Source organism: Pan paniscus, chromosome 6 (genome assembly GCF_029289425.2).
Source record: "Pan paniscus chromosome 6, NHGRI_mPanPan1-v2.0_pri, whole genome shotgun sequence".
Classification (NCBI taxonomy): domain Eukaryota; kingdom Metazoa; phylum Chordata; class Mammalia; order Primates; family Hominidae; genus Pan; species Pan paniscus.
This window is the reverse complement of record NC_073255.2, coordinates 27,018,146-27,041,522: the sequence shown is the minus strand read 5'-3', so window position 1 is coordinate 27,041,522 and position 23,377 is coordinate 27,018,146. Positions and strand designations below refer to the sequence as shown.

The following is a 23,377-nucleotide window of genomic DNA, read 5'->3' as shown; positions in this document are numbered from 1 at the left end:
GCCTAGGGTTTACCAGGCTCTCTGCCAGTTGCTTTAGATACACTGTCTTATTTAATCTTCACTGTAACTCTGCTAGGTATAGATATGATAGCCACTTTACAGGTGACTTAACTAAGGCCTAGAGAGATTAAGGACTATGCATTAGGCTACCCCGTTAGATTTCCAGCTGTCTGTTTCCATAGTATTCTTTATACTGTTTTCTGAGCTTCCCAGCATACTTGGCAGACGCATGCATATGCCATGAATGGGCTGCAATTGTACCTAGACACTGAGAGCAGCTGATTGGGGATGTAACAACAGGAGCTATGAGGCCGCTCACCGCTCCTAGTCCCAGGGTGACCTGCACCCTTTCTCTGAGTGCCGCAGCCTGGAGAAGGTAGACAAGCCCCCTGTTTATTACTCTATGCCCCTCCTAGTAACATTTTTAAAAGGCAGTGTATAGAATTAAGCATAGCTAAGAACGGAATACCTGTTGTATTCAAATCATTCTTTCTTGAAGAAGGAATGACAGGATTCTAAAACTGAATTTTACAAGTTAAAATAAAAACAGATTTGATTATTTGAAGAGTGTCCCCAAGCCCTGTCTGTAGTAAGTTCCTCTCATTTAAAGGGGTGACTTTTAAGATTTGATATATAAACAGCGTTAAATAAGTAAGCACTTTTTTTCTGCCACAAATACCTAAAAATAAAGCTAGATCTCAAGATTTGGTTATGTTAGAATGGCTAAAGAAAACGCTATGGTGAGCCTGTAAGAATTGGCAGGGATTAAGTGAATTTAAGAGCTGTAGTAAAAAGCTGCGTTTGAGGTCGTTAATATCACTTTCAGAAATGTAAGATACACGGGGAAAGAAGCATTGCTTTTAATGGCATAGCACTTTAATCTATTATTCCAACCTGAACATGAAAAAAATTTTATTTGTGCTTAATCAAATTACATGGTACATTTTGGCACTGCTTCTCAAAAAATAATGGCAAGTTGTAACATTCCAGGACCAGAAATGGGCCTTTTCATGTTCAAAGCTTTTCTTGGCTTCTTAAAATAAAGGTTAAGTAGAATATATTTTAGAGTGCCTTAAATTCCATTACATCTGAAGTAGAAATACAGGTGAAACAAAACGGCTAATAGTACTTCAGGGAATATGAGTTAATACAGAAATGTTGAATATTCACATTACCATACTTGGATTAAATGGCTACTATAGGCAGTTGCCTGTCAAAATTCTTTTAATTTGCTTTCTTGGTAATTCACTTTAACAGATGAGTGGTTTCATTATCACAGTGCATTTTGCTTATGAGTGTTGAAAAATAACCAAGGTAGATTTATATAATTTTTCCTACGTAACGCTATACTTCTAGTGATTTTTAGACTTCAGGGTTTTGTTTTTGTTTTTTGTTTTTATGTTATTATGTTACAAAGAAAGCATTAAGCTTAGACCTTTTGGTAACATTTGGATCAGTTTTTAAAATTTGATTAGATTTATATGTAACCGAACTCCATGAAAATGGTCTGTACCAAACCTCTTACTATTCCATCTTGACACAACTCTAGCATGCTCTAGGGATACTTGTGTTTTGCAGAAATAAAATGGGAATTTTTAGAGCTTCATATACTTAAAATGAGACAGAGAAAAATGTTTTAATTGGTACATACAAGAGAAATACATTCAAATAAAATTAAATAAAATTAGATAATTATTTTTATATGACCTAAAAATTAAAATAGGCCGGGCACGGTGGCTTATACCTGCAATCCCAGAACTTTGGGAGCCCGAGGCATGCAGATCACCTGAGGTCAGGAGTTCGAGACCAACCTGGCCAACATGGTGAAACCCCAGTCTCTACTAAAAATACAAAAATTAGCCGGGCATGGTGGTGTGTGCCTGTAATCCCAGTTGCTCCAGAGGCTGAGGCAGGAGAATAGCTTGAACCCAGGAGGCGGAGATTGCAGTGAGCTGAGATCATGCCACTGTACTCCAGTCTGGGTGCCAGAGTGAGACTCCATCTCAAAAAAAACCCCCAAAAATTAAAATAGTAGCAGATGATAGGGAAAAGTCCTATATGACATCAGTATAGCTAATTACATGCATGGATTTCAAAACCATTTCTATATATATTTTATTTCAAGTTTTATAATAGTTAAAACTATAGAAGTATTTACTTTCCAATTTCAATGATTATCAAGATGTTACTTTTTTACTTGCAAGGATGTTTCTTGTATTCAAAAAGCCACTACGAAAGTATTATTTTATTTTGGAGTGGGGAGGATAGTCCCAAAAATTTATTGATAAGCCAATAATTTAGGATTAGATTTAGTAATTTACTTAGTGCATAGAATATCAAAGAAAATGGCTGGCAACGTGGCTCATGCCTGTAATCCCAGCACTTTGGGAGGCTGAGGCGGGCAGATCACCTGAGGTCAGAAGTTTGAGACCAGCCTGGCCAACATGGTGAAACCCCCATCTCTACTAAAAATAAAAAAATTATCTGGGCGTGGTAGTGCACACCTGTAGTCCCAACTACTCAGGAGGCTGAGGCCGGAGAATCACTTGAATCTGGGAGGTGGAGGTTGCAGTGAGCTGAGATCGTGCCACTGCACTCCAGCCTAGGCAACAAGAGCAAAACTCCATCTCAAAAAAGAGAAAGGATATGAAAGAAAAAGGTTTTGTATAGTAATATATGCATATTAATATGCTTAGGTATTCACAAAGTTAGAAATCAAAATGAATACTTTTTTTACTCAGAGTGTTAATTTGTATGGCAACTATGAATTTGTTTAAATGAAAGATACTTTTATGTATACAAACATGCTTTTCTGCCTGTTGTCTTAAATTATTATTAAGTACTATGTAGTGTAATAGATAATTATAGTGTTTTAATTTGGATGCCAGTGGATTTGTAAGTCTTTCTAAATGGCTATTGTCGGCTAATAGTCTTCAGGGGATCATTCATATAACCATCATGGTTCTAAAAATATCTCTAAATACCAATGGGACAGCCTCTTTTTTGGAAGCATGGCTGTTATAAATTGCACTTTTATTTGAAGTGCATCACTTTGATTATAGTATTTTCATTCATACCACTCAATTACTTTCAGAATCTGCACAGCAGAAAAAAAAAAACATGAATGCTGGAAAAGAATAAAGGAAAGCTCTTTGTATAGAAAAATTTAGAACAATATAGTAGTTAAATAGAGAGATATTTGAGTTATGAGTATTGGGAATCTGTTCTATTCATTAGAATTTTTAACTATTTTCTTTATTAGGACTTCAACTGGAGCTGTTTTTATATAGCCTCATTGTTTTTATTTTAATTAATATTTCTATGACAGATAATTAGGTAAATGCTGTTGAATTTTAAATATGATATTGGCTTAGGAGAAAATAAGCATTTCTGGGTCAAAGCCCTTAACAAAATATTGTCATATGTGAGCTGATTAATTGAATTGAATGCCAAATGGGTTTGCCACCATCCAACCAGACTCTGGTAGTCAGTTCATTATCTAAGGTTGTTCTGGAATGGAATGACTGGTTATGTCAAAGTTAATGGTTTAATGGTGTTCTTTTTAATCTCAGCTACTAATGAAGTAAATCTTGATGAGAGAATAGTTCTAACCTCATTAAATGCAGCTAAGTGTAAGAACACCCCAAAGAGTCGGAACCTCTGTGTCACATCCAGCATTTTAAATGCCAGCTCCCTCTCAGTGCTGTCACCCAGTGGTTTCTGCGCATTGGTGGCTCCTATCTACAAGAGCCATTGAAAACCCTAAACTAGATTCAAAGCTACTCTGTTGGCCAGGCTCAGTGGCTCACGCCTGTAATCCCAGCACTTTGGGAGGCCAAGGCCGGCAGATCACCTGAGGCCAGGAGTTTGAGACCAGCCCAGCCAATATGGTGAAACCCCATCTCTACTCAAACTACAAAAATTAGCTGGACATGGTGGTGCATGCCAGTAGTCCCAGCTACTTGGGAGGCTGAGGCACAAGAATCACTTGAACCTGGGAGGTGAAGTTTGCACTGCAGCCTGGGTGACAGTCTCAAAAACAAACAAACAAACAAAAAAACTACTCTGTTGTCCTTGCTGCTTGTGTCTAACATTGAGTGCAAAAAAGAAACAGCTTAATTTTTTTTTTTTTTGAGAAAGAGTCTCTCTGTGTCACCCAGGCTAAAGTGCAGTGGCATAATCTTGGCTCACTTGCAACCTCTGCCACCTGGGTTCCAGCCATCCTCCTACCTCAGCCTCCTGAGTATCTGGGAAGATTCAGCTTTTTTTTTTTTTTTTTTTTTTTTTGACACAGAGTCTCGCTCTGTTGCGCAGGCTAGAGGGCAGTGACATGATCTTGGCTCACTGCAACTTCCACCGCCTGAGTTCAAGCCATCCTCCTACCTCAGCCTCCTGAGTAGCTGGGATTATAGGCGTATGCCACCACACCCAGCTTTTTTTTTTTTTTTTTTTTTTTTAACAGTAGAGATGGAGTTTCGCAATATTGGCCAGGCTGGTCTCTAGCTCCTGGCCTCAAGCAATCTACTCACCTTGGCCTCTCAAAGTGCTGGGATTACAGGCGTGAGCCACCATACCTGGCCAGATTCAGCTTAATTTCTAATCAGACCTGAAAGGTTGAGGATTTCCATCAACCACATTTAACACAGAGAAATGTTGTAATTTGTAAACATTACTCTTCAACAGGCCCAGAGGGATCGTTTTCAAATTGTATTTCCAAAATATCCTTGGTTTCCAGCTAATATGCAAGTGATTGATTTTAATTGAAACTATTTTTAAAAACTGTAATGAAAGGCACACATTATATATTCCAAATTTCTCATTAGGATGACCAGTGATTAACTTGAGCTGCCAGGTTAACTTGTTTGGAGACAAGTAAAGTAAACCTTCCCGTGCCTTGTTCATATATTTGAAACTTCCATAAACAGAGACTCTAGTAGGGGGCCCCTGGCTCTTCTGCGTACGCAGGCTGTGCATGTCCATTCATGTGACATTGTTGGATCAAGCACGCCACCACAGCCTTTTTGTGCTAGGTCTAATTTATGCCCAGCAAGGCCCAGGTATATCTGTTTAGGAATTCGCTTTTGCCATAGAGTAATAGTAAGTTAGACTACTGATTGCTAACATATTGCAGTGTGATACAACAATGTAAGTTTAGACTTTTAAAAACATGTTTTAAATCAAATAAGAAAATTTGTCGAATTTATTATTTTGACAGGGAATACTATGAACTTAGAAATAAAATATCTTTTAGATAAATTCTGTTAATACTCTTCATTAACACCCTTGGTTCGTTTTAATTACAGGCATCTTGCAATTAAAAAGCAAACTTTTGAAAAACCTACCATTTGCAACCACTTACCTATGTGGATTACGATTTCCTTGACATTCTGCAACCAAGCAGAAATAAGTTATGCCCTGCAGCTAATATAGAACTGTAGATGTCATCCACAACCTTGTATATCAGAGTTTTGTGTTCATAAATATTACCTTGTTTTTCTGATTAACTTTTAAAGTAAATATTACTGGTTATTCCTAAAAATTCTGTTGATTTTCTTTCATCCAGTCTTCAATGTAGAGCTATAGGGCTCTATACTGGGCAATTATTTTTACTTACACATCATCATTATAACATGTAGATCTTGGAGACCATAAGCACTATTGAGTGTATGTCTTAGTCAGCTCAAGCTGCTATAACAAAATACCATAGCCTGGGAAGCTTAAACAACAGACATTTATTTCTCACAGCCTGGAGGCTGGGGAGTCCAAGATCAAGGTGCTAGCAGATTCAGTGTCTGGTGAGGACCTGCTTCCTGGTTCATAGACCACAGTCTCCTCGATACTTGTATGGTAGAGAGAGGAAAGGAGCTTTCTCAGGACTCTTATAAAGATAGCAATGCCATTCATGAGGGCTCCACCCTCATGGCCTTATCCAATCCTAATTACCTCTCAAATACCCACTCCTAATACATCAATCATACTAGGGGTAAGGTTTCAACATATAAAGTGGCAGGAGTGGGGGTGTTGCAAAGGACATAAGCATTCAGTCCATAACAACAGTACACAAGCTAATTACTCTAATAATTTATTACTGTTTTATATAACTAAAAATGTGATGTCTGGAATGTAAAAGATGAAAATTAAATCATATTGTAAAATGAATTTTAAGTTAAGGAGACTAGATAATGACTGTTGTGGCAAAATCACCACTTTACATTCTGCATATAATCTTTTGTACCATATTGGAAATTACATTGAAGGTCAGAGTTTGCCTCTTTAGCAATTCCATATTGTATACAAACTGAACTCTTCCAAGAACACTTAAAGCACAAAGATGATAACAATGTAACCTGGTTTGGTTGGTAGAAAAAAGAAATTAGGAAGAAGTATGTTGTGATACGTTGTACCTGCTCTCCAATTTTAACTGGACTCAGTTCTGTCTCTCTTCAAGACTAAGAAAATCACTCATCACTTTCCCAGCTTCTTAAAGATGCATTTAAGAGATAAAGGTGAATGGCCTTGGAACCTGATATGTGTCTTCCGGGTTTTATTATTCATTGTTCTTGCCCTAGACTTAAGTAAATGGCTTTGGAAAAAACCTTAATTTATTAACACATGAAGGCTTTATTCCCTGTAGGACTTGAGTGTACACCTCAGAAGTCTTGTAAAATTTATTTTTTAAAGCACATTATTTATGCATTTGTTTTCTATATCATCTTTACCCACAAATATAAATGAAGTTTCAGGAAAACAAGATGATAACAAAATTGTATGTTTAGAGAGCTCTGCAACAAAAATATCTTATTGCTTGAGGCATTTGATATAAGGAGTTTTTCATATCTTAATTTTAATAAATAATGTCTTTCCTGGCTAAAATTCTCCTAATCCCTCCCACAGCTATCAATATTTATCATATTTCTGCCATGCACATGGTTCTGGGGCCCAGATAAGCAGCTGCTCTTCTTATCCACCTCTTTGCTTACCTTGTGTTTGTTTTTTTTTCCTTTGCAGAGACCCTCCTGGATGACTTCCTTCTCACGTACACTGTCTTCATGACAACTGATGACTTGTGCCAGGCTCTGTTAAGGCAATATCCTTCATTATCTTCAGGCTGCTGTGTCCACTTCCTCTCAGACAGATGTCCCACATTAGGAATTAACTGCCTTCCTTAATTTATTCAACCCCATAGTAGAGTGTGGATATGTTAAATATTAATGTAATGATATCCAAGGTAGAAGATGAAATGAGACAGACAGGGGAAACTGGAAATGTGAACAGCTGTTTTCACATTCTGTGTTGTGGCTATATTATACTGTTTATATTATGTTCGCTTCACATCTGTGCCTCATGATTGCTTAGAAATCTGGAGGCAAAATTGGCCTGCTGGGTAAACCCCAGAGTCAAGAGATTGTGTGGAATGGGAAGATCATGGAATAAATGGACTTAAAGGAGAATCAGTTAAGGGTCAGACCACTTGTGAAGGAAAATGCATATATGTGATATAATGTTCCTGGCAAGTATCTCAGGGGAGACAGGCCATTCCCCCACATGGGAGGTCGAACCTAACCCCTGGAATCAACTGTCATCTTTTCACAGCTTTGTCACTGCATGCTCTCTTAGAATGATGGATGTGATTAGAAGGTTAATGACCAGTTAAGGAAGCCTTATAATTTTATTCACTAACTAGAAGAGATGCAACATAGGATCATTGAAATGCCACAAAACAAATCCATGTAAACTTACTGAAAGTCTCCAAATGATCTTCTTCCTTCACAGTATTTAATGTATTCAGACGCATTTTAAGTGTTTAAATAAGCAGTTGCTGTGCTGTTTTTATTAAATGAAACTGAAGATTCCACTCTAAACCACATGAAAATTTTAAGGAAAATGGATTGCTTTTGTGTATACTAAAGTTCTATTAAGACCTAATGATGGCTGGGTGTCGTGGCTCACACCTGTAATTCCAGCACTTTGGGAGGCCAAGGTGGGAGGATTGCTTGGGTCCAGGAGTTCAAGAGCAGCTGGGCAACATAGTGAGACCCCATCTCTAAAATATATATATGATATATATATATGATATATTATATATATATATAATATACATACATATATTTGGTATATAGATAGATAGATATTTGGTGTGTATATATATATAGGTATACCAAAACTAGCCGGGCATGATGGCATGCGCCTGTGGTCCCAGCTACATGAGATGCTGAGGGAGGAGGATTACTTAAGTCCAGGAGGTTGAAGCTGCAGTGAGCCGAGACCGTGCTACTGCTCTCCAGTTTAGATGACAGAGGGAGACTGCCTTCAAAAACAAAAGACCTAATGATAATGCTTATTTAATATCCTTTCTCTGTTAAATAATTGTTACGTGTCTCCCAACTTTACAGCATTTTCCCACCTAAAAGAATACTTTAAAACTTCATAAAGGACATAAAGTAACATCTCTCTTAAAAAAATATATAACTGGAAATGATGATTACTTTTAGTGCTTTACTATATCCTATGAGCAAATAAAGCTGTAGTAGATATTTTGCCACTTTTTAGAACCAGTTCATAAAATTGATCTTGAAATGTTATTTAGTTTTGAATTTGGAAAGTTTCAATAATATGTGCAGATTTCCTTCACAGCTTTCAAGTGGAGTGTTGCTAAGACATTTAGCAATAGCGATAAGATTTTGAACATCTTTCTTCAAAAGTGTTTTGGAAAAATATCTGTGAGCTAATTTCATTTACATTTTAATGCTAACATATTTCTAAAACAATTACCACCCATTAAGTAATATAAAATATACTTATAACAAATGAGATGCCTTTAAACTACATTCTTTAACTATGATCCTAATATTATTTGTGATTGTCATTTAATAATTTAATGTCCTATAGGATGTCCCTAAACAATCTCTAGAACTTAACTTGGATATATATGTTTTGAGTCTTTGACTAAGACATTATATACAAAAATTTAGTTCAGATTTTTATGAGCCTTTTCACCGATAATCAAAACCCATGAACTCTAAAACATTTTAAGCCAGAAGTCTTTCTTTATGATTGTTTCTGTATATTTGCACTCTGCCTTTTATGAAATAATACCACAAACACAAAGGGAATCTATATATATATATTTTTTTTTCTTTAAAAGCAATTTATTTCTGATTACAAAATACAGGTGAGGAGCACGGGCGATGCCTGTAACCCCTTGGTTGTGCATCTTCCCAGTCTATTTCTGCTTCTAGAAATACCCTGTGTACAACAGCAAGCTCATGCTGTCCCCAAGTGCTTGCACATTCTAACAGCTGCAGAGTATATGACCAGGTGGAAAGTCCAACAGATGCCCCACTCACAAGATAGGGCCCTCCAATCAGTCTTCTGGCTCCCTTTCACTCATAGTAACTGGTTGCTCTTCCTATTGGTCATAGATTAATGACACCTGCACAATTCTCCGAGTGCTTTCAAGCAACTTCAGGAGGCAGTGACTAAGACCCTTTCCTTGCTCCCAGCTTCCTATGTCCCAGGCTGCCTGTGGCATCTGGACTGCTGCTGCCCCTGGGTCCCGTACATTCCAGGGCGACAATGGAGGAAGGGCAGGCAACGCATGGGGAATTAACAGTCTTTATTGGGCTCAGACCAGGAGTCCGTGGGTCTTGAGGACCTCTGTGTATTTGTCAATTTTCTTCTCCACGTTCTTCTCGGCCTGTTTCCGTAGCCTCATGAGCTGTTTCTTCTTCCGGTAGTGGATCTTGGCTTTCTCTTTCCTCTTCTCCTCCAGGGTGGCTGTCACTGCCTGGTACTTCCAGCCAACCTCGTGAGCCAGGCGCCCCAGATAGGCAAACTTTCTTGTAGGCTTCAGACGCACGACCTTGAGGGCAGCAGGAACCACCATCCGCTTTTTCTTGTCGTAGGGCGGTGGGATGCAGTCAAACACCTTGAGGCGGTCCAGAGCGGCCTGGCCTCGCTTGGTTTTGTGGGGCAGCATACCTCGCACGGTCCGCCAGAAGATGCGGCTGGGGGCCCGGAAGTGGTAGGGGCCTCGGGAAGGGTTGGTGTTCATCCGCTTGCGGAGGAAAGCCAGGTACTTCAACTTGTTTCTGTAGAAATTGCCAGAAATGTTGATGCCTTCACAGCGTACGACCACCACCTTCCAGCCCAGCAGTACCTGTTTAGCCACGATGGCCGCCAGGCGGCCCAGGAGATGGCCTCGACCATCAAGCACCAGGACCTGCACCTCCGCCATCTTCGGCAGCCGCTTGGAAAAGGGGAATCTATATTTAATGTGAGATATTTTTATCCACATCTTAGTGAAGATGTGTTACATATTCCACTACAACCAACTTCTTAGAAGTGGTCTAAATTATTTGTTTTTTTCCAGTGGTTTTAAAGCATTATTTATAGATTAAAGCTATTTGTGCTGGTTTTAGATATTTTAGATAAGTATTTTTATTGTAATAGTATTTAATAGCATCATAAAGAGCATTAAATTCATAGCTCTGAGCCAGCTAATATTCTGTGCATTACATAGAAGTTATAACTCTCACCACATGCCTTCCCATTATTTCCATCAGCAGCTAAATTTATAAATCAGTGTAATCTAGCATAGACAAAATGTAAAAGAATGTCTGTATCCTAATATTGGAAATCAGATTAATACAAATGCAAATTTAACCGGTAAATATATTTTAAAAATATATCTTGCAGGGAGGAAAACAAGGTAAAGCAGATAACTATGAATGGAGAATGGTTGAAGTGTTGCTTCTTGAAATTGTTTTATTCTGCTAGTCCATAATTGTAGAACATATATATGCAGCTTGACTACAAAGTTCATATCTTCATTTACATATGATGACCTAAAAAATTGCATTTCTTAATTTTCTTGATTTCTTTTCTTTATATTAGTGAAGGTATTATATTCACAGGAAAAGAAGAGAAGAACATTTGTTTAAGGGGAAATAATGTAAGATAAATCTTTGAGACAGGTCTTGCTCTGTTACCTAGGCTGGAGTAGAGTGGCTCGATCATGGCTCACTGCAACCTCAACCTTCTAGGCTCAAGTGACCCTCCTGTCTCTGCATCCCAACTAGCTGGCTCTACAGGTGTCCATCACCATACCCAGTTAATTTTTTTCTTTGTAGAGATGAGGTCTCACTTTCTTTCCTGGGCTGGCCTTAAACTCCTGCGCTCAAGCAATCCTCCTGCCTCAGCCTCCCAAAGTGCTGGGATTATAGGCATCAGCCACCATGGTTGGCCTAGATAAATTGTTATTATATTTTGCCTTTCAAGAGAAAAACTAAAAGAAATAGAAACAGATTTTTTTTGTGTTTGCCTGAGTTTATTTCACAGGTGGAAATCAAAGATGGTCTTAATGTATTTTTGCAGGATGGGGAGACATTGACTAAATTATATTTTAAAATATTAGCAAAGCCTGAAATAAAGTTTATTTCAATTTTGCAATTGTATATCAGTGTTAAAGAATATATAATGCTGTCCAACAACCCTCAAGTGTTTGATGTCATAGCATTCCCTATTCCTAGTCATCTTTTTAATGTGTCCAAGACACTCAACTTATCATTTTGGAGACAACAAGAATAGATTGGTTTAGAATATGCCAAGCTGCTGTTGCATTCCTAGTCATTTAAACACTTTGCCTTTGAGGTTGTTATTTTTATGTAATTTTAACAGCATAGTTTACATATGGTCATCATGTATAAATTAGGAAATGCTAATAAGTACAATAAAAATAATTCATATGCTCTAAAATCTCATTACCTTGAGAAACCACTGTTAACTATTCAATATATATCCCTCCAGATAGTGACATTAATCATATAAATAAACATTGTTAACAGAAGTAGATCGTCCTAACATATTCTTTTCTTACTTGCTTTTCTACTCAACAATACATTGTGCATATTCTCTGTCAGTAAATGTACTGCTGGGCCATCATTTTTCTGGCTGCTGAATAGTCCATTAAATGCATATATAATAACTTAGTCAACTGTTCTCAGTTGCTGAGGCATTTAGGTTATTTCCTTTTTTTATTTTAAATGAAATAATTTTCATTTTATTTTAAATGAAATAATTTTCATTTTATTTTAAATGAAATAATTTTCATTTTATTTTAAAATGAAAATTAGCAGTCCCTTTTACCTCTGTGTTCACACATGTATCCAATGTTTTCAAGTAAGTTCCTAGGAGTGGGCATTTGAATCATGTTACAAATTCTGTTGCAGAAATCTATACTCATTTGGAACTACTTTAGAAGCACCTGGTTTTACAGAATGTGAATTTCTGAGGACTAGACAGCATCTGGCCTCATTCTGACCTAAAATGTATTGAAATAGTATTCACCTGTGTAGTGAGGCTAGCTCTTTTCTTGGAGGCACTGTTGAAATTAATGGGCCACCTAGTATCTCCTTGGGCTGGCATTAACTGCATGTTGCCTATGAAACCATGTCAGCAGCTGTCAGTGAAATGGTCCAACCCTTCACTTCCTGGCTGCCCACCGAGTATACTTCAGTCATTTTCCTCAGTTTACTTTTGCTCTTTTCAGTGCACACCTTTTGCTCTCCCTACGCATATTCTATTCTTCCTGCATGTTTATACACTCGTATGCCTTCACATATTTTGTAAAAATAAGAGTAAATGGATGTCTTCATATTTTAAAATTTTCAACAATATAATTTTTTCTTAACCATTTGCACCTATTCTGCTAAGAAGTATCAAGGCAAAGAGGAAAACTCAGATGTTCCGCGTAGGAAACGTAAAGTCTTGCATCTTGTTTCCCAGTGGATTGCTCTGTACAAAGACTGGTTACATGAAGATGAACATTCAAAAATGTTTTTAAAGGTAATCAAACATTTCCAGATATTATTTGATGCCAAATAACTGATTCTATTTTTAGTTATGCATTTTAAAAATCTCATTTGTAGGTAACAGTCATTCAGCTTTCTTGTGATAGTCAAGTTGTGATTCAGAGAATATTTAAGTTTATTTTGACTTCTGAAGCTTGATATTCTCTATCTAAAAGTCATGGAAATTTTGATTGCTAATGAAATAATTAAGGAAGGTAAACCAAAACATTCAAAATTTGATATAGCTTAATATGTTGATATTCATTATAAGTTTAAAGTAACCAGTCCTCTATATATAATATTTGCATAAAACATTATTTATCATTTAAAAACTATATTGACAATATATGTTCTTTGAAACATTTGTCAGACATGGTATACTTTGAGAATTTTAAGCAATAATTTGTAAAATAGATATAATCTAGTTTTACATTTAGAGTGAGACAAACTGATTTATTTTTTCTAATTAATAGGCTTCAATATCTTTTCAACACAGATGATTATCTGGAGAGATGATTAGTAAGACAGTTGGATTCCTTTGGCCACCAAAATCATATTAAGTCTGCAGGTTAGGACAGAGAAGGAATACAATGGAATTCTAGCAAGGAAGAGTTCTAGTTCAGAGGAGGCAACTGCCTAAATAGACTCAGCCTTTCATGAAGGAAACTACTTTGAACTCAACATTCAGTTGTCATTTAGGCATCCAGTTAAAAACGAGTCTAACCAACTCTTTAAACTCATGTTGTTTGCAAAGCAACTGCTTAATTTAATTCAATTGACTTTTTTCTCCCAAATGATTATGTGGAATTGTGTGTGTGTGTGTGTGTGTGTGTTGAGACAGGGTCTTGCTCTGCTACCCAGGCTGCAGTGCAGTGACGCAGTCATAGTTCACTGCAACCTCAAACTCTTGAGCTTGAGAGATCCTTGCACCTCACCCTCCCGACTGTCTGGGACTAAAGGCATGCACTACCACACTCAGCTAATTTTTTCTTTTTAGTAGAGATAGAGTCTTGCTTTGTTGCCCAGGCTGGTCTCGTACTCAGCTCAAGCAGTTCTCCCTACTCAGCCTCCCAAAGTGTTGGGATTTACAGCCTGAGCCACCACACCCAACCTATATTATTACTATTATTTATTTATTTGTTTACTTATTTATTTATTTTTTGAGACGGAGTCTCGCTCTGTCGCCTAGGCTGGAGTGCAGTGGTGCAATCTCGGCTCACTGCAAGCTCCACCTCCTGGGTTCACGCCATTCTCCTGCCTCAGCCTCCCGAGTAGCTGGGGATTACAGGCGCCCGCTACCACGCATGGCTAATTTTTTTTTTTTTTTTTTAATTTTTAGTAGACACGGGGTTTCACCGTGTTAGGCATGATGGTCTCGATCTCCTGAACTCATGATCTGCCTGCCTCGGCCTCCCAAAGTGTTGGAATTACAGGCGTGAGCCACCATGCCCGGCCTATTATTTTTTAAGATATAGAATGGGCTGGAAATCTCTAGTAGCCAGCCAACTAGGGATCTCTAGAATTCTCTTTCCAGAATTTCCACCTATGGCCCTGAAAGCAGATAGAGAGCCATGGCAGTTGAGAGAGGAGCTGCGAGTTATGATCCCACTCTGGATCTCATTGGCACCTGGTGAAACCCGTACATTGTCCTGAATCCCTCCTTATTTCCTGTGTTAGGATAGCCATGGTATGAGTCTTAATCCCTACAAAATGGGCATTCAACCACTGAGCTGTCATTTGTCTTTTTTCTCCAGACCATATATAGGAATGTACTGGATGATGTTTATGAATATCCAATACTTGAAAAAGAATTGAAAGAATTTCAAAAGATACTTGGAATGCACCGTCGTCAGTAAGTATTTCATTTTCCTAATTATAGTTAATGAAAGAAAACAGCAGCAAATATGATAGAATTTGCAATGCCTTATACATAAAAGTTGATTTTGAACATTTTGACTCAGATTCATCTTGATGCCTTAGCTTTTCTAGTAGTAAATTGTGTGTTTTGTTCTTATAACTCAAAATGAAAGAACACGGAATTCAGCTTATTGACTATTGTTTTAACCCTGTTTTATATAGTAAAAATAACCTGGGCCATAACAACCAGGTACGTAAAAACAATTAGTAAATTATTACTTAATTTTAAAAGTCTGTTTAACTTGTCATTTTGGGGCTTGTAACTATCTCTATGGAATGGGGAGGAAAAGTTTTATAAATAGGTCCCAGGGAGTTGTGGAACATTTTATTTTATTTTATTTTTTGAGACATAGTCTCACTCTGCTGCTCAGCCTGGAATGCAGCAGCGCAATCTCGGCTCACTGCAACCTCCACCTCCTGGGTTCAAGCGATTTTCGTGCCTTAGCCTCCTAAGTAGCTGGGATTACAGAGGTGCACCACCACACCTGGCTACTTTTTGTATTTTAGGTAGAGATGGGATTTAGCTATGTTGGCCAGGCTGGTCTTTAACTCCCAACCTCAGGTGATTCGCCCACCTCAGCCTCCCAAAGTGCTGGGATTACAAGTGTGAGTCACCACACCCGGCCTGTGGAGCATTTTAAAAGCTCAATTTTATGGGTTCCCTGAGGTTTCTTTATCAATTTAGAAAGACTTTAAAAAGCCATTTACTCAATGACTCTTGGCATGTCTAAGTGTCCCCTAGGTATCTTTCATTAATCTTTCAGATTGGCAACACCCAACTTTACTATTAGTGATATTACCATTAAGTCCCCTTACTAATTTTGGTAAAAGAAAACATCAAGTCATTCAGTTTTCAGATTTAGCCACAGAGTTCATCTAAAAGGGAAAATTGTTATCTGATTCACAGTGCAGTTTCTATTTCGTAAACAGAAAGCACATACATTGTCAAGTTGTGAAAAGCTTCTGTTAAGATTTCAACAGTCACAAATTGCACCTCTCAGAAAATGTTAATTCAAGCCTTTCAGATTACTAATTTGTGATTTAAAGCTTGACTTAATTTTAGTAAAGGGAGACCTCATTGCAAATTCATCTGAGGTAGCAAACCATGTGTATAGTCCTCAATCATCAAAATCTTACATTGAGAGATTTAAAAGTAAAGTGCAAGTTAGCACTGTACCTTAGAGATGGATGTTGTAAATGTTGGTGGTCTTCTTTTATTGCAGTCTACATTATGTTATGTTTCCATAGCCTAAGACTTATATGAAAATATGAACTAATGAATGAAATCAAAAAAAGAAAAAAAGGACAACCTTGTCCTCAAAATAATTCCCCATATGGAAATTGCTCTGTGCTATGAGGCAGACCTGTTACAGCTGGGAAACTTTATTTCATGGTTTAATACATGTAAACACATTTCATCAAATACATTAATGGAAATTTAATACATTCCATTTTAAAAGCTACACAAAAATGGTAAATAATAAAGTAAAATAAGAAAATGATATTAAGAAATGATTCTTGGCAGGCACAGTGACTCACACCTGTAATCCCAGCACTTTGGGAGTCAGAGGTGGGAGAATCACTTGTGTCCAAGAGTTTAGGAGTTTAAGACTACCCTGGGCAACATAGTGAGACCCCCGTCTCTACAAAAAATAGAAACTTAGCTGGGCGTGGTGTCACATGCCTGTAATTCCAGCTACTTGGGAGGCTGAGGCAGGAGGATCACTTGAGCCCTGGAGGTCAAGGCTGCAGTGAAGAGTGATCACGCCACTGCACTCTAGCCTGGGTGAGAGAGTGAGACTCTGTCTCAAAAAAAAAATGATTTTTGTCTATTTTTATAAGATTATGAAATAGCTTTAGATTCTAGAGTAAGATTCAAGCCCTAAATGTAAAACTCATGACTTTTTTTTCTCTAGCCCCAGTACACAAATAGAGGAGAAAGTGTTTCTTTCTGAGAGCAAGATTGATACCTTTAATTTATAGTTCACCTAATGATGTATGAAATTGGCCCCAGTACTGGCTCCTTCATAAGTGGAGCTGGCCTTCAGAGGGCACTTGAAGGTGGGCATCTGCGGAGATGATCAGAGATGGGCAGAGTGTTCCCAGTTCCACCACACAGAGACACATCCTGGAGAAGATGTGCCTTGGCTGAATGACTTAGCTATCTAAATAGCAATAATTTCACCTAAAATCTGTCACTATCACTGTATGAGAAAACTTATTTCTATGGACTGAATATTGCAATTTTAAAAAATCCTCATTTCTGTGGACTGAATTCCCATGGACTGAGCAGATCCAGTTCCTCCCTCACTTCTGAGCTTCACTTTCTGTGGGTAGAAGGCAAAGTACATCTGTTGAATCCATAACTTCTTTACTTCCTGGCTCATTTGAAATTCAGAGCCCAATATCAAATGCGTTGTACATAGTGAATTAATGAATACTGTGTTTTATTTTTTTTAAAGAGCAAAATCCTCGGCCTGGTGCTGGAAAATTAGTCTTCCGTAACAATAACTGCATTATTCTGGGTTTGAGACAAAGACTGACTTCTTGCCATTTTTCCTTTCAGCACTGTAGATGAATATTCACCACAAAAAAAGGTAAGCAGATGCTTCTATACCTAAAATTAGGTGATCCGGTTTGGAGACCTTGCCTTGCCTCCCTTGGCGTGTTTCATAATTAAAATGAATACTGCCTCGAGCAGAACACGACAAGGCGGGGCGCCTGGGGCTGCAGCTTCCCTGCGCTTTCCTGCTTTGCTTTAGTTATCCCTGTGCTGGTGCAGATCCGATTTTAGCTGTGTACCCTTGGCTTTTTGACATTCTGCTGATTTTGTGGTGCATTTTAGAGTCTTGGGACTCCCTGCTATCCCTGGAGTGATATAAATTTGAATAATGTTTATGTCAAAAAGCAAAATCCAGGTAGAAGGAATCTTGACTCTAAGAGGAAAGAAGTCTTGTAAAGAAAATATTTGCACTTTTAATACAACCGAAAGAGAAGGTAGCAAGTGGGAATGTGTTCTCAGTCCAATTTGATGAGGGAGAAATATGGACTGAGATGTCAGGCACAAGTTTGGGAGACACAGCTATATCAGGTGGATAATCATAATGAACAGCATGCCTGTGTCCCTTAGGAAAGTCATTGTATTACAGCAGAGGTACTGAAACCATCTCAAAGTTGCTTCCATGAAAAATGTAATAGCAGAGGATCGGATTGTGATAACTTATACCTTATAGGTTAATGTTGGAATGGGGAAATGATGTTTATCTCAGGAGACTCTATGGATGTTTGTAATAGCCAGATGTGAAAAATCATGTTGCAGGGAATAAATATGGGGGCTTTTGGCCTGCTGCTGGCCTTAGCCCAGGCCCATCAGATTGCTCAGAATCTCCACCACCACTTGCATTAGTTGAGGCGACTCCCAGTTTATTTCTCTAAGATTGGATGGGTGGATTTCATATTTAAAAAAAATTTGGCTAGTTCTTTTGGAACATGTTGTAAACAGCTATGGTTTTCCAAAGGGCAGGAATGTATTCATTCATTGTTCTCTTTCTCCCATCTCACAGAATAAAGCCCTTTTCCACCAATTCAGTCTTAAGGAGAACTGGCTCCAGCATAGAGGAACTGTGACTGAAACGGAGGAAAGTGAGTATGGTTTGAAGTGAGGGTTTGGGGGTGGGTAGCAGTTAGCCACCATTTTTCTCCTACATTGGCGTATCAGCCTGACTAACCTTCATTTCCAGCTGTCACCCCTCAGATAAGCACGTTAGCCTCAAACAGCATGGTTTTTCTTTTCTTTATTTGAGCATTATGGTTTTCTTAGATCACATAATACTGTCCCAAGCACCAAGGATACTTATAATTTGGGAAGCAAGGAAAGGAGACAATGCCTAGAGCCTCCTTGCATTCTTGAGAAGAGGTAAAAATGAACAGGAGACTCAGCCTTTTCCTCCTAGAACCATCTCCTCCCTGCCTTCATCAGCCCATTGCCTATGACTAACTGGAAGGATCACCAAAGTCAATGTGCAGATTTGGGCTGAGTCAGTCCATGACTCAGTCCACGAGAAGAAACTCCTGTGGAGAGAAGGCTGTACGGTAGAAGCTCCTGCAAGGCCAGGCTGTGTGGGCAGTGCTGCCCATCTGCTGTGTCCTCAGTCACTGCTTATTTGCGTGAAATAAGAAATATTAACAGTGGTTTTCTCCTTTTAGATAAAGATTGAGTCAAGCACAGAGCTGGAAAACACAGCAAATTAAAATTTTAATGCAATTATAACTCACAGACTCTCTCTTTTGCCTCATCTTTCTTCATATGCTGAAATTCTGAGTGTGATCATTTAATATTTGCCCAATTTCTGGAACTTGTAAAAGAAGTCACAAGGATGCTTATTACATTAGATAGTGTTTGCATATAATGCTGCTGATACATGGTTCTGTTGGCTCATATTAAGTGTCATCCGTACCAAGTGAAAGAGAAAATAAAATTATCTAACTTCCTAATTCATTCGTTGCTGACCTTCCTTGCCCATTTGTCTTAAAGTTTCATCGTGTAGTTTTCCAAGCTGAGCTGCAAAGAGGCAAAGTATTTCGAGGCCCCCAGACTCTTTTTATCAGTTTATTTAGCAAGATGTAAACTTACCCTGCATATAGTGGTTTATAGACCAGATTTTGCCTTGCTTAAAAATTCCATCTTTCTATGGAAGGAGGAGAGCCTTTTTCTCTCTCACTAGTCTATTGGCAAAATACAAAACAACTATTTGTTACATGCTGTTGTTTTAGTGACGTACCCAACCAAACCAAGTATGTCAAGTGTCTCCTGATGGTGTGTTTACTTTGAGGTTCTATACATATAAACTCATAGTTAGACTTTTGCTTCATTTGTATTTCTATGAAAACATTCCTGGGTTTATTTTTGTGGTGCCAATTAAACTGCCTATAAAATTTCTCCAGAAGCTTCACTCTCAATTTTTTTGCAACACCAAAGAGTAGAATATCTAAGTATATTATTGTCCTTCTGTCTATTTGAAAGAAGCTAGTGCATTTTATACATTTATAGTAGCTGATATAAGAGGTAATGTGTCAGTTACTTCCATTGCTATTAAAACAGCTTCTGCTATTAATATCATAAAGAAAACATTTTTCAGGACCCATTCACCCTGATAGTGATAATGTCCTAGTAATAATTATTAGCACCACAGACAACAAAAAGGAAATTAAAAAGGCTAGAAATGTGACCTCCATTTGGAAACTAAATTCATCACTACCTTGATGGGAGAAATGGAGTCATTCTTAAATGACTGAGAAAGCTGAACTCAAAAACCAAGGCAGATGACAGATTTTTAGATAAGCTTATGAGAATTCTAATAGCAAAATACGGTGTTCTTGATTGGGCCACTGAGATTGTCCTGAAATGGAGTGTAAAGGAAAAATTTATGAATTAGACCCTTTAATATGCAGCTTTGGGAGATCTCAGCAACTGTCAAAGAAGGGATTTAAAAATACAATCTGTGTACCACAGTTTCCACTGTATTATGGTCAGATGGTTTCTACAGTGAGTACACACTTGCGTGACTCGAGTCTCTCATTACATAATGAAAAGATTAAATACTACTTGTGCTTGTTGGCTGGCTTTACAACATCTGAGTTTCATGTGTTTGCAAGCACACATTTATAGACGTATACCCTCAGGTGCTCATGTACATATATAAAAAATCTAACTCTATATGTGTTATACTGAAGAGAATAGCAAGGTGGGTTGATTTAGAAAAGTTGATCAAGGTGCCTTGATTTGGAACAGTCTATACCTCGTGACCACTGTTCTCTGTTTCCAAACAATTCTTTTCACTTGTGCAGTTTTCTGCCACGTGTATATAACAGAGCACTCCTATGTCAGCGTGAAGGCAAAAGTTTCCAGTATAGCCCAAGAGATCCTAAAAGTCGTGGCAGAAAAGATCCAGTATGCAGAAGAGGATCTGGCTCTGGTGGCCATCACATTCTCTGGGGGTAAGTTGTTTTCTACCCTTGAATATTAATCTTTCACTGATCTCCTTCAAAAGGAGGGAGTTGACATTTTTGTAGAGTAAAAGTGCAGCTCCTCCCTTCTGGGCCCGCAGCTGGATGACCACAGTAACAATAAGAAGCTGCCTACCAGAAGTGTTTCCATGACAACAGTTGGGTACTGTGGGATACTGAATTTCCTCCCCAAGAACTGAATAGAGAGGCATGCCAGTGTTTTGAAATACATTATAAAGCTTTTCATATTTTGTACTCTAGATAAGCCTTCTATTTTCCTATTTAAATTAACTTGGGAAATTGCTAAAGAGTGAAATTACTTTGGGGTGGAAAAAAAAAGGAAAGATGGCCTTGAACCAGTCCTATTGCGGGCTGACAATTTAATAGTTAAAGACTCCCTATTGAAAGACAAACTGTACAATAAGCTGAAAGCTCACATGGCAGTATTCCTTTAGGTGGACGTGGGGAGTGAGGCCTGGTTACAACTTCTCCTTCTGTTGGGCCTTATTTATCCTCAGAGAATGGTTTATTGTCTGTTTTGAATAAGATCACACAGATTACAAGCTGACACTATTGATCTATGCGGCTTGAACAGACCCCTTCGTTTTCACTGGAGCCTGTCAGATCTCAATGTTGCTGGCCTCCTTTTTTGGTTTGCAATCTTTATTTAATATCTCCTTAACCCTGAGAAAAAAATACAAAGAAAGTGACTTAGCATCAGTAGTTGAAAAATGTGAGCGCTGTGGGGGCTAATTAACCAGAGATGTGGGCAGGGGAGGGGAGCAGATTAACCGCATTCCTGTTTACCCTTTGTTATCATTCTGCAGTTGGGAGATGAATATCAGAATATATGTGAGGGTAAAGTATCTTGTTCCTATGGCTTTGTTGCTCACAGGGAGGTAAAATGGTCCTACAAGCTGGTTGATTATGTATGCAAATGAAGCCCTTCTCCCTGGGCCTAATACATAAGAATACCTCCACCTCTCCCAGGACTCTAATTGTATATCTTAGCAAAACATGATCTAGAAAAAAGAATTTGAGAAACATATGGCCTAAATGAATTTTAATCAGAGAGTGGTTCGATTTTTAATAATATATTTCAAATTGGTATGATAAATGTATGTTATGTTTAATTTTCAAGTGACCAAAAATATAAAAGGATTTTAAACAGTATTAAGCTTTATCAATACTGCTTAATTAAGCAGTATTAAGCTTAAGCATCCACCTCTCAAGGTAGTACCACTACAGAGAGTGATCCTGGGGTCCCCATTCAGACAGAAGGTGCCAGAGAAGGAAGAGCTGAATGAACTCTGCAGCAAAACTGAGACCCGTCTCCTTTGGGAGCTGACTGAGAGTCAACCCAGGGCCTCGTGAGAAGCTGGCAATTAATGAGCGGCTCTTTCACTACCCAATATCTATTTGGTGGCTGTGAAATACCATTTTCACACTCTATTAAATTAGATTCATCAGGATGGGCAATAGCGTTGTAATGTATATAGACCCATTGCTAATCATCACTAGAAATATCAGCATATCTCTTGAATTATCCCGCAGATTTGGCAATGTGCCATTATTTTCCATCCTCTCCTTTTTTCTGTAGAGAACCTTTCTGCCTGCATCTTTTTATCCCCCAAACAATAATGTTTTCACAAAGAAAACAATCTCAAAAGCTTAATGCATTCCTTGTTCTAGTTACATAATTTTTAATAAATTATATTTTAGTCCTACTTCAAAAAGAAATGGTGAGTTTTTTCTTTGTTTTTGTCAAAAAAAAAGTTTTAAGATATCAGAGATGTTAGAGGTTTTATGGATTTTTCTAAAAGGAACAATAGTATCATTCTCATAGCTTTAGTAAGTCTTTAGCTGTTTTTTACCCAGGGTAGTTATACGTATGTAGTAACAATAAACTACCCAGTTATTCAGAAGTTAAAATTCTGTCAGTTTTAATCTTTCATATTATAGTGACAAACCTGAAAATAAGGGGAAAAATGTTTCTCAGCAAATGGAAAAATGCTATCAGAAAGTCATGACATTTTATTCTATAAAATATAAATGGCTCTCATAAATTCAGATTTAAGGTATACATAGGCACAGAAAGGGCTGCAAGAAATTATAGCTGAACAAAGAAGGAGCAGATGGAACCCAGGAGATGGAACTTAAGAATCCAGCTGTGTGAGACCATCCGCTATACATGTCACCAGCCCAACATTATAGTACTGTGGATCTTTATAATGCTGGGCCATAAAGAATATATTAGATTATTATTTGTATACTCTGCATTAAACAGAAATGTTCAAAACAACACTTTGCATTTGGGCCAATTATCTAGAAAAGGCATATGGAATATTGCATTTCCCAATCATGCTGCATAACTGAACAGCTACCTTAGGAGAAGTTGATTGTGTCACAGTGAAATAAACTTTAATATGACTTTAGTCTACTCCCATATGCATTTTGTGGTTAGGAGGAGGGCATTTTCTAGGAAGAAAGCTATTATGTTATAAGAGGGCTCCAATTGTGGTAGAAAATGGTCAAAGGATAGGAACAATTTGCAACAAGAGAAATAAGATAGAGGAGGAATATATGAAAAATATTCAACCTAC

At 37.9% G+C, this 23,377-nt stretch overlaps 2 protein-coding genes across 4 annotated transcripts in view; one reads left to right on the top strand and one right to left on the bottom strand.

Annotated features, from left to right (window-relative positions):
* Positions 1 to 23,377, top strand: part of RAPGEF5 (Rap guanine nucleotide exchange factor 5) — a 240,850-nt gene that overhangs the window by 183,957 nt on the left and 33,516 nt on the right. For all 3 annotated transcript variants that reach the window (XM_034963787.3, XM_055115754.2, XM_055115755.2), the window contains 6 exons: positions 7,009 to 7,087; positions 12,702 to 12,846; positions 14,606 to 14,703; positions 17,335 to 17,365; positions 18,332 to 18,410; positions 20,616 to 20,765. In XM_034963787.3, coding sequence (XP_034819678.1) covers positions 7,009 to 7,087; positions 12,702 to 12,846; positions 14,606 to 14,703; positions 17,335 to 17,365; positions 18,332 to 18,410; positions 20,616 to 20,765 — 582 coding nt within the window. The remainder of the gene's footprint in view (positions 1 to 7,008; positions 7,088 to 12,701; positions 12,847 to 14,605; positions 14,704 to 17,334; positions 17,366 to 18,331; positions 18,411 to 20,615; positions 20,766 to 23,377) is intronic.
* Positions 9,603 to 10,264, bottom strand: LOC100975598 (large ribosomal subunit protein uL13-like). Its single transcript, XM_034963789.3, has one exon. It carries the CDS (start codon positions 10,235 to 10,237, stop codon positions 9,626 to 9,628), a length of 612 nt encoding a protein of 203 aa, XP_034819680.1. The 5' UTR covers positions 10,238 to 10,264; the 3' UTR covers positions 9,603 to 9,625.